This window comes from Oryx dammah, unplaced genomic scaffold, assembly GCF_014754425.2.
Source record: "Oryx dammah isolate SB20612 unplaced genomic scaffold, SCBI_Odam_1.1 HiC_scaffold_12, whole genome shotgun sequence".
Lineage (NCBI taxonomy): Eukaryota > Metazoa > Chordata > Mammalia > Artiodactyla > Bovidae > Oryx > Oryx dammah.
Window position 1 is genome coordinate 34,409,589 of NW_024070196.1, and position 17,694 is coordinate 34,427,282.

A 17,694-nucleotide genomic window follows, 5' to 3' on the forward strand; every position below is an offset into this window, starting at 1 on the left:
TTCAGGCAAACAAGTATAAAAGAGATAACAATGAAGTGTGGAAAGGCCAAGTATATGCAAGTAGCTAATGAGGTCAGGCCAGGTTTACTGTGTAACTTGGGTATTTCCATGTTATTACCCATTTATTACCCGAACTTAAGTTCATTCTACCCTTCCTATCTTTTCTCCCTCCCTCTCTTTTTTTCCATTTCTTTTTCTCTCTTATATCTGGGGAATGTTGTATTTACAAGGGTACTTAGATATCATCTCAGAGAAGGCAATGGTACCCCACTCCAGTACTCTTGCCTGGAAAATCCCATGGACCAAGGAGCCCGGTGGGCTGCAGTCCATGGGGTCCCTAAGAGTCAGACACGACTGAGCGACTTCACTTTCACTTTTCACTTTCATGCTTTGGAGAAGGAAATGGCAACCCACTCCAGTGTTCTTGCCTGGAGAATCCCAGGGACAGGGGAGCCTGGTGGGCTTCCATCTACGGGGTTGCACAGAATCGGACATGACTGAAGCGACTTAGCAGCAGCAGCAGCAGCAGCAACAATCATCTACCATAACTCTGTTAATTTACAAATGGAAAAAACTAAGGTTCAGATAAGGTAAAGAACTTGCCCAAGACCACAAGTTTGATCTTAAAGGTATTTTCTACTAAAAATCCATTTTCTACTATAACTCCCCACCCTGCCACCTCTTTAGGAATATCCCTTGCAAAAACTTCTAGGACACTGTTAAGCTTTATTCTCTACATAAAAATAGAGAACAACACTATGTAATACAACACAGGCTATTATTTAAGACAGTATACAGAAAATCACATTATTTTCCCTATTGGACACTTCAGCTCTGAAAATTTAAAAATTCTCATTTTAAATCATTTTTAAAATTACCTTCTCAAAATCTGATTCATTGCTAGATTAGGGGAAACAGAAGTTTAAATACCTGATGATCTGAAATCATTAAGTCATATTAACAGCAGTCAATATTTATTTACTGCTTGTATATGCCACATACATGCATCCTTTTCATGTGTACATATCTTCAAATAAGTGTTCTCTCTCTACCCTACCTTCTGACCCTTTCACAATGTTTTCAATTAAATGTAACACAGCAGTAGAAATTAAGTTTTCCTGCCATCTTCCTAAAGTTCTTGGGTGGGGCAGGGGGGTTGGGGGTGGGGTTCTATTTATATCTAGTATGTGACTAGAAAGTAGATGATCCTATTTATATCTGGTATGTGAGTTACAATATCACTTTTCCCTAGTTCTGAGTATGTATCTCACTGTATTGTTGTTTAGACACTAAGTCGTGTCTGACTCTGCAACCCCCTGGACTGCAACCCACCAGGCTCCTCTGTCCATGGCAAGAATAGTAGAGTGGGTTGCCATTTCCTTCTCCAGGGTATCTACTAGACCCAGGGATTCAACTCACGTCTCTAGCATTAGCAAGAGGATTCTTTAACACTGAGCCATCAGGGAAGCTCTATCCCACTGTATAGTTCTTTACAGATCTTTTTCCTTCATCAGATTGTATGTTTCTAGACAGCATGAATCCCAGAACCTTCTAGAAAGCATGAAATCTATTAGAAAGTTGAAAAAGGATGCTGAGGAATGAATCCTTGCCTAGATAAGCAAGTACAAAGTAATGCTTAAAGAGTAATCGAGACTCTTGTCACCTAATGGAATGAAGGAAGCAAAGTAAACCACTGATATTTCTGTTTCTTGATCAGCAGGGAATTCATTTTCATGATCAAACTCATCAATGTTATGAAGAAAAAAAACTAGGCAGAAAGGGACTCTGTCCTAGACCATAAAGTACCAGAAGAATGTTCATATTTGCCTTGTCTGCGTAACCTATAGTCCTCCCTAGTTGTGTGTCCTCTAAAATGGAAATTGTGAAAATGACCAAATAGAATGAATTAAAACTTATTTTTTCTACAAAGAATAAGATATCCAAATCTTTCTTCCAAATATATTTTCTGTTCTTCCTTCTCAAAACTGTTTCCCTGCACACCTATGTCAGATTAGAAAGATCAAATGACTAATAAGAGTCCAGAACCTAGTAAATTTGATTAACTATGAATCAAAGCTTTGCAAATAAAAGTTAACATATTTCTATACCAAAACTGTTAAAAAAAAAAAAAACCAAGAAACTAAATTCCCAATTTAAGAATTCAATTTCTTTCATGACCTACAAGGGTTAAACTTTATTTAAAGCACCTTATGAAGATACTGGATAGGTCACAAACTGGAACAGAATGCCACAAATGAAAAAAGATTCCTCCAAAATATAAAAGGACTTAGAAACATATGTCCATACTAGAGGAAAAAATAAATTTAAGGAACCTAAGACTCCTGGCAACTAAAAATGCTATGAGGTATACACCCAGTCTTAGAAGAAAGATATCTTTTCTAGGAAAGATGCCTTTTCTAGAAATAAATACTCTCAGAACAACAACAAAAGATTATTCGACATTTTCAATAAAGTCTTACCTGCCTGATCTTTGCGACCCCATGGACTGTAGCCTATCAGGCTCCTCCGTCCATAGGATTTTCCAGGCAAGAGTGCTGGAGTGGATTGCCATTTCCTTCTCCAAGGGATCTTCCTGACCCAGGAATCGAAACCGGGTCTCCCGCCTTGCAGGCAGACGCTTTACCGTTTGAGCCACCAGGGAAGCCCATCAAATACTTTTAATAGGCTATAAAAACTGCTCTGATCTGATTACATTTTCCATGGCTAAAATTACCCTGAAAAAAAGGTCTTAAGAGCTTCCAAAGCAACTACAGTTATGCTGTGGTTAAAGTCAGAGGCAACTGATTAATAACAGCCTTTATACATTTTCAAACTGAAACATCACTGTCACATTATTTTGAGGCATAGAATTCTTAGGTCTCACTAAGTACTTTAAGTACTTTTTTAGCACTGTTGAAGTGCTAACAAATACAAAGCTGCCCTGTAAGAAAAATTTTCATTCACCAGCAAGCACTTCTATTTTCTAATAGGACAATATCAATAAACACTTTCACCATCAATACTGCCATTAATGCATCGAGTTATGTGTGTGTGTGTCTGTGTGTATCTGTGTACTTAGGAAGAAAGATACACACTGTAACACTGGTTATTTTTAGGACGAAGGATTAAGAGTGCCTTTTTTTTTTTTTTTACAGTTTTCTGAATTACCTCAATTTTTTAAAACATATATATATTTTTTTTTAAAAACATATATATTTTTATGACTAGAAAAAAACTAGCTGCTTCCAATAGGAAAGTAATGAGATATAAATTATCAGCTTGTAAATAAACCAGAGTTATTAAATCCATCAGTACAGACTCACTATAGCAATCACTCTCACCTGCTTCATTACACAAGGCTTTCAAGTCTGCTCCAACATATCCATGAGCACTATTTGCCAGCTGTAGCAGTTCAGCTTCTGTGAGTAAATGGGGTACCCTTTGAAGCAGTTTCTGGAGGATATCCAGCCTGTCTTGAGCATTTGGAACTCCAATCTCAATCTCTTTATCAAACCGTCCGGGTCTTCGGAGTGCAGCATCTAAAGCATGAGGGCGATTTGTGGCCCCAAGGACCAACACCTGTCCTTCACTTCCTTCCTAACAAAATAAAATAAAAATATATTACATATTCTTCTGAAATTAAAAAAAATGCACTTGTTATACAGACAAGGATAGATCTGACTGTTCACACTGCTAAGTCCTATCCCTTTTTTCTCAAATTTCATCATTCATCCCACATTTCCCAAAGCTCAGTCTAAATACCCCTTCACTTAGAAAGTTTCCAATACTTAACTCTCCATCTATTGTAAGTGATGTCTCTCTCACTTGTGGCATCTTAACTACACAATTCTCATGACTAACAATCTATATAACATTTATACCCTGTACCATATAGTTTTGTTTAACTGTTTTAAGTTGTTCTTTTCCCCCACTTGAAATTAAGATTGACTCACAGTCATTAAAATTATGATCTACATGTGCTTCAAACAGAACAAGGCTCTATTACACAGTTGTCTAAGAAATCTTCCTACATATGGACTATTTCTTTTTTGTTTTGGTAAATCTTCAAATTCCTGAAACACACACAATATAACCAACACCCAAGTATCAGATACCCTTGAATACATATGGATTTTTACCCTGAGGATAAAACTTGGAACAATATGATCACAATAAGCCATTCGTAGAAATTATCCAACATTCTATTCAGATGACCTAAGTGCAATCTCACAGAGACAAGTTTAACTGAAATGTAATTTGAAGTAAAAAAACTTAAACCTAATCAATTAAACTGGATGTGCCAACAGAAAATGCATGGACTACAATGAATCTATGAATTATGACTTTAGAAGACAAAAAACACAGGCCCTTAAACATTTCCAGGCCAAAACATTAGTGTCACATGCTTGCTCCCAGTCCTGCCCAAAGGCAAGAACATCAGTTCGCAGCAGGCCTATCCCAGTGGCAGAGAAAGAGATAGCAATGACATAGTAATTAAGATCCTCCAACACAGAGCCTTCTATCAGATTTCTACTCACCAAAAAACTACTAATTATAATATAGCTCTCCACATGTATTTTCAAGAATGAAAAGAGAGTTGTTTATAAACAAGGCATTTGGTCAGCTTAACAACTGTACTTCTTATAAATGGACAAACTGGTATCCCACTTTATGTATCAGTCCCTTGAGAGTATTGTTATTATGGGCCTGTCCTCAGAGCCACACTAATAAACTCTCCAGTGAACTAACACCACTGACTCCTCCAGCTCTGTAGTGTATGTGTGCTGTGTGCTCAGTTGTGTCTGACTCTTTGTGACCTCATGGACTGCAGCCTGCCAGGCTCCTCTGTCCACAGGATTTTTCTTCTGTGTCTCTTGCATTGTAGGCAGATTCATTACCTACTGAGCCATCGGGGAAGCCTCCCAAGCTGTGTAAGCTGAGGTCCAAACCTGGGACATTATAATCACACCCAGGTACTTCCCTAAGACTGAGAACCAGGTGGTCATCCAGAGTGCTGTAGGCAACAACCCTTCTCTTAGGTTACTCTTAAAATTGTAGTAAAGGTAAGCAAATAACAGAAATAATAACCAAAAGTTTGTTATTTTCATATGTTCAGTTTCTACCAATAGGTAGTAAAACCAAAAGGCTCCAACTCTCTAGTTTTTTAATGTGCAAAAGAAGGACATGGGACTCTATGATTTCTAAAATTTCGTTAGGCTCTAACAATTATTAAAATTCTAAAAACTGAGTTCTTTACAGTCTTGCGTAAGAAGTGTATTCTTCTGATAAATGCCTGCCAGGAGTCTGAATTTTTCTTCATTCCTCTTCCCTATTAGTTCTACTGGTCTTCCTTTCATAATCAGCACATAGTTCTTATTAATATAAGATTGCATGCAATATATACAAAGAATTTGGTAACATGAGTAAACCTTTTTTTAAATGTTGTACATTTCCCATGATTCTCACTTTGTCCTTTCACTTGCAAAACTTAAAGCTCTCCCACCAAACTAATTTTTACAAGAGTTATATGAGATTTACTCATGAAATTTCTTAGTAAATTCCCCTTAAGTTTAACTGCTTAATTTTCCTCACTGATTTTTACTTCAGGTTTTTGGGTTAATACCATTTATTAAAAAAAGAGATTTATCAATGTAAATAATTTTATATGCTAGAAAAACACTGCCAGGTTATACTGTCCTTGCTATTACTAAGAAATTACTGGAGAAAATTATTTTATGGGTGTTGGTCCTCTAATTCTTAGAGCTAATATTTTTTCCTTTACCCTGCTGCTCCTGCTGCTGCTGCTAAGTCGCCTCAGTCGTGTCCGACTCCGTGCGACCCCAGAGACGGCAGCCCACCAGGCTCCCTCGTCCCTGGGATTCTCCAGGCAAGAACACTGGAGTGGGTTGCCATTTCCTCCTCCAACGCATGAAAGTGAAAAGTGAAAGTGAAGTTGCTCAGTCGTGTCTGACTCTTAGTGACCCCATGGACTGCAGCCCTAGAGATCCCAAAAAACTCAGACATACTTGATAGTTTTTGCTACTGCATATTATTATGAAAATATCCCCTACTAAAGAAATCAATACTGGTGCTATACTTACTGAACCAATACCATCCATCAGTGTTAAGAGTGAAGCTACAACTCTTTTTTCCACTTCATTCTGAGCTCCTTCTCTTTTAGGGCAAAGTGCATCCAGCTCATCAATGAAAATAATTGATGGGTGCCTAAAAATAAACAAGCAAAATAAATTCTCTAGTACACATTTAGCTTTTAAATCTGATATGTTGCATTTCAATTAAAAAATTGACATTGTTTTTTTAATTGAAACACAATGCATCAAATTTAGAATTTAATTAGTACCAAAGACAAAAGCAACAGAATATGAAGCTGAAAAATCTTAGATTAATTCTAGCCTCAATTATTAAGTCACCAATATCACATGCTAGTAGATCTGCCCTCAATAAAAAGCAGAATACTGAGAACTTGTATAGCTCATGAGATGAGAGCAAATGCTTAGATAGAGCTTGCCCACTAAGGCCCCCTAAATTGCTATCTCTTGATCAATTCAGAAACTGAAGCAAGTGAAGCTATTCCTTGTGGTTTAAAGTTCAAGGGATAGAAAGTAAGAAACGTTCTTTATTATTCATTATTTGTTTAAATTTTCTTTATATAGTTTATATATATTCTTTAGTTTATATAACTATAGTCACCATGCTATAGATTACATCTCTATGACTTATAACTGAAAGTTTGTACCTTTTGCTATTATCTTATGTAATTTACTAACTTATTTATCTAAAACCATATTTCTAAAGATTGTTTCTAAAATAAAATTAGAACTGGATTAGAACCTCATTAAATTTACAATCTAATTCCAGTGCTATAACTATTTTTGTTCTATTCTTTCATGTTTCATATAAAGTGCTACTATCTCTACTTTCATTAACATAGCCTTGACTATATCCAAAAGTGCTACTATCTCTACTTTCATTAATATAGCCTTAACTATATCCAAAACATTCCAAATATCCAAAAATAAAGAATACCGCAGAGTGGCTTCAGCAAATATCTGACGTAATCTTGCTTCCGTCTCCCCGTAGAATCTGTAAGAAATATATTACATTTAAGGACCAACTCTTATCATTTTTAAAGCTCTGCCTATAAAAGTTCAAATGACTTCAAATATTTTCAGAATACTTAAAACTACTTTCAAAAAATATTTTCTAAACTTAAATTTTATATACATTAAAAGCAAATTTAACATTTCAGTGTGTGAAACATCCAGAGAGAATATTATATAGCCATTTTTTAACAACTACATTTAAGAAGTATATCTAATAATATTGTTTATTCTATTAAATTATGCACCTACTTGCTTATAATTTCAGGGCCATTAATTACAGAAACATAGGCACCAACTTCGTTAGCAACAGCCCTGGCAATCATTGTCTTTCCCGTACCCGGAGGGCCATAGAGTAACACTCCTCTAGGGGGAGGAATTCCTAGAAGAAAAAGTAGAGAACACTGGATTCAGCATTAGTAGGTTAATGGTAAGCACTGTCACATGACTTCAAACACATGTTATAAAATAAATTTATGTGCATCAAAACTAAAGTAAGAATCAGAACTTCCCCCCACCCCACCCCCAACATGCCAACTAGCCTAAACACTCATCTCCTACTTTTTCTGTGTAGACCCAACCAGGCCAGGCTGGTTAGTAAAAAACTGGTTGGATACCCACACTATTGTCATGCCCCAATCCATACAGCATTGTCCAATGACCAGAAAACAAAACCCAAAGAAGGACATCCAAAAGAAGCCACCAATCCCAGTTTTCATCCAACTAGTCATCTCAGAGAATATAAGCATTACCAGCAAAATGTCAATTCAAGGGTTCATTTGATATATATAAAGATTCATGAAAAAGGAAAAAGCAAAAAAACGGAGTAAGACATGGTATGCACCACATATGTGCAGAGGATGGGGGCAGTAATCTTTCAGAAGCCCTGAGTTTTCTAAAAGTCAAGTCACTCCCTGCGCTTGTTTCAATACAAAGAGATCTGCATTCAGCTACACTGCCTAACAAAGAAACCCGAACTATTTAATGTTTGGTTTATTTTTTTAGTCATTACAGTTAATCTAGCATGGTACTTATTCCAGATCCAATACAAACAAGTGTGGAAGCATGCAGTTAAAACAGACAAGACTATGACTGACTCACATTATACCCTAAAGCAGCAGTCCCCAACCTTTTTGGAACCAGGGACTAGTTTCGTGGAAAATAATTTCTCCACTGACCAGGGTGCAGAGGTAGGGGGGAAGATTGGGATGGTTTAGGGATGACTCAAGTGTTTTACATTTATCGTGCACTTTATTTCTATGATTATTGCATCAGCTCCACATCAGAGGCATTAGGGATTAGATCCGGAGCATAGAAAAAGGCTCAATTAAAACGCATTTCCCAAAGCAACTCGCAACTCATACCACACCTCCCACTCAGGAAAGAAAAACAGGAAGAGAAAGTGAACAATTATTAGGTAAGTGCAATGAGCCAACTGCTTTCTAGTTTAACATTTCTGGGTATAATACACTGAAAAAAATCATACCGTAACTCTTGAAAAGCTCAGGCTGTTTGAGAGGTAATTCAATAATTTCTCTAATTTCTTTCAGCTGACTATTTAAGCCACCTATCATGTCATAAGTTACTTTTAATTGGTTGGCTTGATCTTTTGAATTTGTACGGTTCTTTGTAAAACTGACTCTTGTTTTTGAAGAAATAAAATAGAAGGTATCAGTGTTGCTCTGTGCTCCCACGCTGGGTGACTTCAGTAATCTCTCTTCATTGACAGGTTGCTCACTTCCTTCCCTGGAAGACTCAAAACTACATGCAAGCCCTGTGACTTCTTCTAATCCACGTCCACTGCCATTCCCAGGACTCTGTGCACCATCTGACGAAATGCCACCAGCTTTATTCATCATTCTGTCATCTACTGGTTTGTAAGGAGTACTACTTGATGCCGGCCGTCGGGGCACTTCCAGATCTAACTGGCTTAGCTGTAAGGATATATCCAGGGTGCTGGGATCTCTGCTGGACAGCTCAGAGGCCATTCCCCAGGCAGCACTGTCAGAGTCATTCTGAGCCCTTCTCAACATTGTGCCATCTGCCCCTTTCACTCGCAACACTTGCAGCTTGCACGGTCGTCCATAGAATGTACAGTACAGAAAGTTGCCTGGTAAAACAACCTTGCCATCTGGAAAACAATTTATTAAATATATATGTCAGCACAATTTCATTCATTTAAAGAGTGAATAGCAACTTAATCTATTAACATAATTATGCCTGAAAAGACTAAACCAAAGATGAAAAACAGGACCTAAAATTCCTCCCCTAAGATACAGCACTATTTGGAGACAAAAGGAAAAGATGATTCTCTGAAATCCTCTATACTCAATACATGTATGATTCTATCAACTATATCCCCATATGGCCAGGCATTCCATGTTCAACAATGAACCAACCTAAAATGGCACACCTAAACTAACACTCCAACATTCCTCACTGAAAAGAACAGAGCTCAAGGGTTAAAAGTTTTAGTCCTACCACCAACTGTCCACAGGTTAAGTCATACGTTCTCTCCATGGCTCAACTATCAGTCAATTACACAGTTGAAGTTAATGCTGGGGGGGCGGGGGGGGAGGCGGAGGAGAGAGAGACTACATCCCTATCTTAAAGGGATATCAATTCATTGGAAAGAATATTCTCTACGCTATTTCAAAGAAAAGTATTATGCACATAAGACCTAGAAGACACATTAGTTTATTTGCTGCTGCCTTGCTTTTCAAAATTTAGAAAACTATTAAAAATACATCTCACCTAGTTTTCTCAAAATACAACCAGCCAGTTGTTCTTCATTAATATTTGCATTTTTGTCACTGTGAAGGGTGGGAGAAATAAAAATCAGCATTAAGTATACCAGAAACTGAAATGTAATATAAAATGACATGTACACAGTGATAACACAGACCTAATCAAGAAAATCATTAGTTTACAACCTAGAAAAAGTTTATACAATTTTAAATGATTTATACTTTTCAGATATGTCTTACAGCCATGAAATCATTTGTAATTTAGTTTCCTAGAAGCCTAAATCAATGTTTTTTTTTTTACTATCTTACATATCACTCATACACACACACACAACCCCCTTATACTCAGGTGCATACATGTACAAGCAACTGAGCACACACATACATGTACAAACATGGTGTACATTTATGCACTACATCTCTGAATGTAGTATATGTACAATAAATTAAAACAAAAAATGTGTTTTTTATTGTATATCATAGCCAAAAACATTTTTAAAAAACCACTGGCCTCAATTAATCATTTCCTTTCTGAACTTGCCCAGCTTGGAAAAGGCTTTTACTAATAGCTTACTTTATTCTCTATGAATCATTTATAAATTACCTTTAAGGAAGTTTAAATCCTACAGAGTACATTATCTGAAGAGGTAAGAAAAAACCAAGGTAATGGTACAATGGAAGTTTATTCAAGAGAAAGGGCATGCCTAAAAAAAATGAAAACGCCTTCTTCTGACCAATTACTGTCTTTTACAGGAAGACTGCTTGTTGATTACTGAAGTATGGCTAAAAATCACTATACGTGTAAAGAAACACATCCTTGGAAAGTTCTCCGAACATGCACTTTTCCTCCTCCATGTGTAAGCAGTTGGTATCTGGAGAAGCAGCCTATGGCTGTTGAACTCTGACAGAGATCACAGAGGGAGAATGGTTTAGCTCAGGAAAAGGTGTATTAGCAGGCCCATGTGGTTCAAATCTAAGCCATGCTCTCAATCACATTATCAGGAAGAAAACTGATACAAACTTATTTCAGGATTCCATATACAAATTCACCTACTTGCTAAATTATGTTTCTAACCCCAAAATCAATACTAGCGGGGCTTTCCCAGACATTTGTGAAAGAGAACAGAACAGGCAAAAATGTGAGTTACCCAACACTATCCCAGCTGAGGTTAAAAAAAGCCTCTATTTCAACTCTCATTCACAGGTGACCAGAGGACAGAAGCTGGGGAGGGAAGGGAGCAGTACAATATAGAGCAAAAAGCTGCAGCTCCAGGACCAGGTAGAGGGGGGTTTGAATCCTAACTCTGGCACCTCTTAATGGGGTGACCTCAGGCAAGTCAGTTAATACTTCTTAGCCACTTATCTTTTCTAAAGTAAAGAAAACACAATCTACCAGAATGGGTTGTTCAGGGAGTTATAAGTTATAAATTATAATCTATTTAAGATATATATTTTCATATATTTACATATGTTAAATAAACACACACACATGTGGCAACTTCATGTAACATAACTACTGCAAATGATGATTTATTTTATTTATTCAAATAAAAAAGAAAAACAAGGAGAAAATTTCATGAATCAAATGTGTGTATAAAGAGGAAACTGTATGTATTTCCTTAAATACTTAAATTTACTTGTTTATAGAACTCTGAAACTACGTAGACTGTTGCTACTTATTAAACTTTGAATAGAAAATATTTGTAAATATGTAAAATATGTAAAAATAAACAGTTTTGCTTTAAAAAAAAAGGTGTGCAGATAAAATTATTTCCACTAGGAGGAGCTCTAACATTAGTAATAAAATTTTTCAGATAACCCTTGAAGGATTTAAGCAGTAGACTAAAATTACTGATTTTTCTTATTGAAAATTAAGTTTCTTGTTTAAGTTCTGCTGCCACATTTAAAACACAAGATTCTTTGAAAAAAAAAAAAAGCTTCCATTTAATACACATAAAGTCCTTCTATAATAGGTACTTGTTATCACTTAAGACTGCTGCGCCCTCAAGAGGTCACACTTGTTAGTAACTGTATATCCAGTCAACTGATAACTGCCTAAAGGACTGTTTTAGAACAGTCTAAAGATTACTTTACGCTAGTAAAGTAATGCTCAAAATTCTCCAAGCCAGGCTTCAGCTATATGTGAACCGTGAACTTCCAGATGTTCAAGCTGGTTTTAGAAAAGGCAGAGGAACCAGAGATCAAATTGCCAACATCCACTGATCATCGAAAAAGCGAGAGAGTTCCAGAAAAACATCTATTTCTGCTTTACCGACTATGCCAAAGCCTTTGTCTGTGTGGATCACAATAAACTGGAAAATTCTGAAAGAGATGAGAATACCAGACCACCTGATCTGCCTCTTAAGAAACCTATATGCAGGTCAGGAAGCAACAGTTAGAACTGGCCATGGAACAACAGACTGGTTCCAAATAGGAAAAGGAGTCCGTCAAGGCTGTATATTGTCACCCTGCTTATTTAACTTCTATGCAGAGTACATCATGAGAAACGCTGGACTGGAAGAAACACAAGCTGGAATCAAGATTGCCGGGAGAAATATCAATAACCTCAGATATGCAGATGACACCACCCTTATGGCAGAAAGTGAAAAGGAACTAAAAAGCCTCTTGATGAAAGTAAGTAAAACTTTCTTTCTTTTTTTTTTAATTTTTAAAATTTTCTTTTTGTGGGACGTCAGAGTCTGGGGGAGATGGGAGGCACCTCCCGACTCCCCGTAAAACTTTCATCAAGTGAAAACGTTGGCTTAAAGCTCAACATTCAGAAAACGAAGATCATGGCATCTGGTCCCATCACTTCATGGGAAATAGATGGGGAAACAGTAGAAACAGCGTCAGACTATTTTTTTCGGCTCCAAAATCACTGCAGATGGTGATTGCAGCCATGAAATCAAAAGATGCTTACTCCTTGGAAGGAAAGTTATGACCAATCTAGATAGTATATTCAAAAGCAAAGACATTACTTGCCAACAAAGGTCCATCTAGTCAAGGCTATGGTTTTACCAGTAGTCATGTATGGATGTGAGAGTTGGACTATGAAGAAGGCTGAGTGCCGAAGAATTGATGCTTTTGAACTGTGGTGTTGGAGAAGACTCTTGAGAGTCCCTTGGACTGCAAGGAGATCCAACCTGTCCATTCTGAAGGAGATCAGCCCTGGGATTTCTTTGGAAGGAATGATGCTGAAGCTGAAACTCCAGTACTTTGGCCACCTCATGTGAAGAGTTGACTCATTGGAAAAGAGTCTGTTGCTGGGAGGGATTGGGGGCAGGAGAAGGGGACAACAGAGGATGAGATGGCTGGATGGCATCACTGACTCGATGGACGCGAGTCTGAGTGAACTCCGGGAGTTGGTGATGGACAGGGAGGCCTGGCATGCTGCAAGTCGTGGGGTCGCAGAGAGTCGGACACGACTGAGTGACTGAACTGAACTGCAAGATTAATCCTATTTAACCTGAGTTAATTAAAAAATTACCATAAAATAATCAGCAAGTTACTTCTCACTGAGCCCATTCTCTCACCTGTAAAAATGGATAAACATGGACACCTTGCAGGATAGAGGATTAAATGAGGGAAGAAAAATGGGAAAAGTGTATGCACTTGTGTCCTAGCACATGGTTGGTGCTCAACATATGTTGTGTTCTTGCTTCCTTTCTGCCTTTTACTTTGTTGCTCACTAAACTGTTATAAAATGCACTGAAGATAGTTTCCTGTTTATAAAAAGAAAAATAGGCCAAAGCTTAAGCTTGGAATCTACAAAAGTAGCAAAAGTGAAGAAAACATTTCAAAATCAAGCTAATGATTGAAAAATGTTTTGTGATTCCGGCACATAATATAAAATCCTCCAAATTTTTATAAACGTGCTATTAAAGTATCAAAAGATTTTTTTAAAACAAATTTTGATAAGACTTGTATATGCAAACTGAGTAAAAACCCTATTTGATACAGAACATTCAAGAAGGTGGGCGATATACTTTAACCACATCGATAGTCTTTCATAGGGGACTACTTAAAAATATGATAGATATAACTATTTTATTGGTTTGAATAACCAGTGAGTTAAAATACACAATCACATACTTTGCTTGAGCAGTCTTAATTAAAACTTGTTTCTTGCCTACTCACAGTAATCTACTACTGTCTTTACAATTATAAAACAGGAAACCCTGATTATACCACAAACCATGAGAGAAAATCACCATTAAATATCGATCAATAATAATTCCTCTTACCTAAAATGTCAGGTAAATTACCTAAATTACCTAAAATACTATAATCACAGGACAATAGAGAGCCTATAGCCCATAAATGACGTAACACCCATCTAGTCTGTGCTGTCTGATACAGTAAGTCACTAGCCACTCAACACTTGTGGCTAGCAAGTGCTAGGAATGTGGCTAGCTCAAACTGAGATGTGCTACAAAGGTAACATAAAACAGTGGATTTTGAAGGCTCAGTTTGAAAAGCAGAATGAGAAATCTTATTAATAACTTTTTGTACTTATAAGTTCAAGTAAAAGTTTATATGTTGATTAAATAAAATATACAATTATTTTCTCTTAAATATGCTTACTAGAAAATGCAAAATAACACATGTGGTTCACATTTGACTCGTCATATTTCTACTGGGCAGCACTAATCCAGACAATCACCAACAACAAGAGCCAAACCTGAGAGCCACATCCAGTTCCTCAGCCTGCAGCACAGCACCCAAAATAGGCTGGACATGGATGGCATCACCAACCCTCACACCCACGTTCTTCTGTGCCACTTCACTCAGGCCAACCTTTCCTCCAGGAAATCCTGCCACAGGCCAGGCAGTATAGACCTGCCCAGAACAGAGGAAACAAAAAAATAAGAAAATATGTATTTGTAGAATATCATTAATTTATAAGAAAGAAAACTAAGCACAGTCAAGTACATGGCTCTGCAAAACACAGTCTTTGCCTCAAAGGAGATACTATGAGATACAAACTACAAAAAAACTATTGAGTTTCAGCAAGCTCTGGGAGTTGGTGAGGACAGGGAGGCCTCGCATCCTGCAGTCCACTGGGTTACAGAGAGTCAGACACAACTGTACAACTGAACTGAACTGATAAATATTACACCTTTTTTTGGTGAAGATTAGGGGTAATCCCACAGGGAAAATGGTGGAAGAACTGAGAGTTGGTTTTTAGGAAGAGAGACAAGACGTTAACAGGTGATAAGAGGAGGGTAAGAAAAAAATACTGAAGGCAAGCTAACTGTAAGGTAATTCAGTCTGGAGCATAAACTACATCTAGGAAACAGGGAGGACCAGTACAAGAGCTCCATGGGAACCTGGATCTCATCAGACTTATGTTCTAAGGGAGAAGGTTTCTAGCTCCAGATTAGTGGGCTGAGCTTATGCATTTATAGTCTTCTCTTCCACAAAACACAGTAAAGGATTTTTTACAGTATAAGCCCAGGACAACAAAAGGAATGGGAGATATGCCATCCTCAGATATGAGATGACAAAATACTCCCAAAGGACCCCACCGGTGGAGAGAACACTGACTGATGAAGCAGCAGCAGAAGACATGGCAGAGGCAGAAGAAGACAGCCGAGCTGCCAAAAATGATTCAAGAGAGATCCTGGACTGAAGAGTCTCAGGTATGATGAGTGGCTGCAAGGACAAACAGAGCGTAATCAAATATGTATATACAAAACAAACGACCCAAAATAACATTTCTGTGAGGAAATACAACTCACAGACAGAAAAATATAGGGCTGTTAGTGAGTCACTACCGCTGGGGGAAAGGCTTCTCCACCTCATGACACTTAAGAGCTACAACTCCCAAGGGTATCATAGGAAGGAGAAGTTTATACAGATGTGAGGGTCTTGTAAGATATAGCTTTTCAATTATCAGTGCTTGTGTTGAAAATCAAAAACATCTCAAATACTTCTGAAGAAAGGAAATGAAAAGGACTCTTACCTCCTGCTTTCCATCCAAACTGGTAAGCAACACTGGTCGACCAATACAAATATTTGCAGACTTCATGGTACTGAGTCCAAGTTGAACAAGAGAATTCTGGAACGCTTTAGGAACTTTGTCATCTACCAAGAAGAAGAAAATTATTTTCACAGTATTCTGTAACTGAAGTTAAAGCAAGATTTCTTTTGGACTAAATAAAAATCCTTAATCTACATTACCACATGAATGCACTTACCATACCCTGGAGAAACTATTTTTCAAACCCTCTTTATTTTAGCAGACTTAAAACCAAGCCTTTGTGAGGTTCCACTGACAATATGAATGCTAACTGAAAAAGGATATTTTATGGGTAGCTATTAGTTTTATTTTTTTTTAAATCTCTAATTTCATTACCAACTGAATACAGTTGGAATAGGGCTTTTCATACTTGCATTCTGAACGTCTCCTATTACAAATTCTTACGTTGACTTGGCTACTAGTACTGAAAGGTTTGAACTGGGGAAATGGCACATAATCTGGCTCTAGAGGATTAAGTTATGTTTCCACTTCTGACCCACAGGACAGCAATCAGACATTTTCCTTTCTATTCCCAAGAACACATGGATAACCATAACACAGGTCTTGTTCCTTAGGCGAAGACACACTGGCTCAAATGACCATTAGTGCTTTCAACCTTTGGCCAGAGAAGGGCCTGCAGTTCAGTCCAGTTACAAAACTTCTGACAATGATGTGCTAACATCTCTAGCTCTGCCTACCCACTCCCTCAGGCTGCACATCTGGTTAGCTGCCCCTTCTCTCATCTCCCAGAATCTTATATTGTCTGATACTAGCACGTATCATCATAATATTCATTTATTTTACAATTCAACTTTCCTTTAAACTATATACTGCTTTGGGGACAGGAATTGGGTCATACTCATCTTTGTAAACTGCACTGCCTAGAAGTTCATCAAATACAGAGTTCTTCTGCATAATAAATATCCATGATAAGAATGGATGCAGTAATAAGTATACAGTATTTTTCTTTTCAGCACAAAATCCATGCTAGCACTTATGATGCCTGTCACACACTTTATTATAAAACTTATTATAGTCACATATATCATAATCAGAGAGCTCTGACTAGTATTCATGTTCTTCCATAATCAGAAAACAGATCTTTTGTAATTAAAAAGAAACTAAGTTTGGAAAACTCAGCAGTGGCCACAGGACTGGAAAAGGTCAGTTTTCATTCCAATTCCAAAGAAAGGCAATGCCAAAGAATGCTCAAACTACCGTACAATTGCACTCATCTCACATGCTAGTAAAGTAATGCTCAACATTCTCCAAGCCAGACTTCAGCAATACGTGAACGGTGAACTCCCTGATGTTCAAGCTGGTTTTAGAAAAGGCAGAGGAACCAGAGATCAAATTGCCAACATCTGGTGGATCATGGAAAAAGCAAGAGAGTTCCAGAAAAACACATATTTCTGCTTTATTGACTATGCCAAAGCCTTTGACTGTGTGGATCACAATAAACTGTGGAAAATTCTGGAAGAGATGGGAATACCAGACCACCTGACCTGCCTCTTGAGAAATCTGTATGCAGGTCAGGAAGCAACAGTTAGGACTGGACATGGAACAACAGACTGGTTCCAAATAGGAAAAGGAGTCCGTCAAGGCTGTATATTGTCACCCTGCTTACTTAACTTCTATGCAGAGTACATCATGAGAAACACTGGGCTGGAAGAAACACAAGCTGGAATCAAGATTGCCGGGACAAATAATAACCTCAGATATGCAGATGACACCACCCTTATGGCAGAAAGTGAAGAGGAACTAAAAAGCCTCTTGATGAAAGTGAAAGAGGAGAGTGAAAAAG

The 17,694-nt window shown here is 37.5% G+C and overlaps 1 protein-coding gene across 1 annotated transcript in view; it reads right to left on the minus strand.

Moving 5' to 3' along the window:
• Nucleotides 1-17,694, minus strand: part of SPATA5 (spermatogenesis associated 5) — a 346,722-nt gene that overhangs the window by 323,629 nt on the left and 5,399 nt on the right. The window contains exons 2-9 of the mRNA XM_040250546.1: nt 15,834-15,955; nt 14,550-14,707; nt 9,876-9,934; nt 8,608-9,252; nt 7,374-7,503; nt 7,048-7,104; nt 6,102-6,225; nt 3,342-3,597 (exon numbers count right to left, since the gene is read on the minus strand). Coding sequence (XP_040106480.1) covers nt 3,342-3,597; nt 6,102-6,225; nt 7,048-7,104; nt 7,374-7,503; nt 8,608-9,252; nt 9,876-9,934; nt 14,550-14,707; nt 15,834-15,955 — 1,551 coding nt within the window. The remainder of the gene's footprint in view (nt 1-3,341; nt 3,598-6,101; nt 6,226-7,047; nt 7,105-7,373; nt 7,504-8,607; nt 9,253-9,875; nt 9,935-14,549; nt 14,708-15,833; nt 15,956-17,694) is intronic.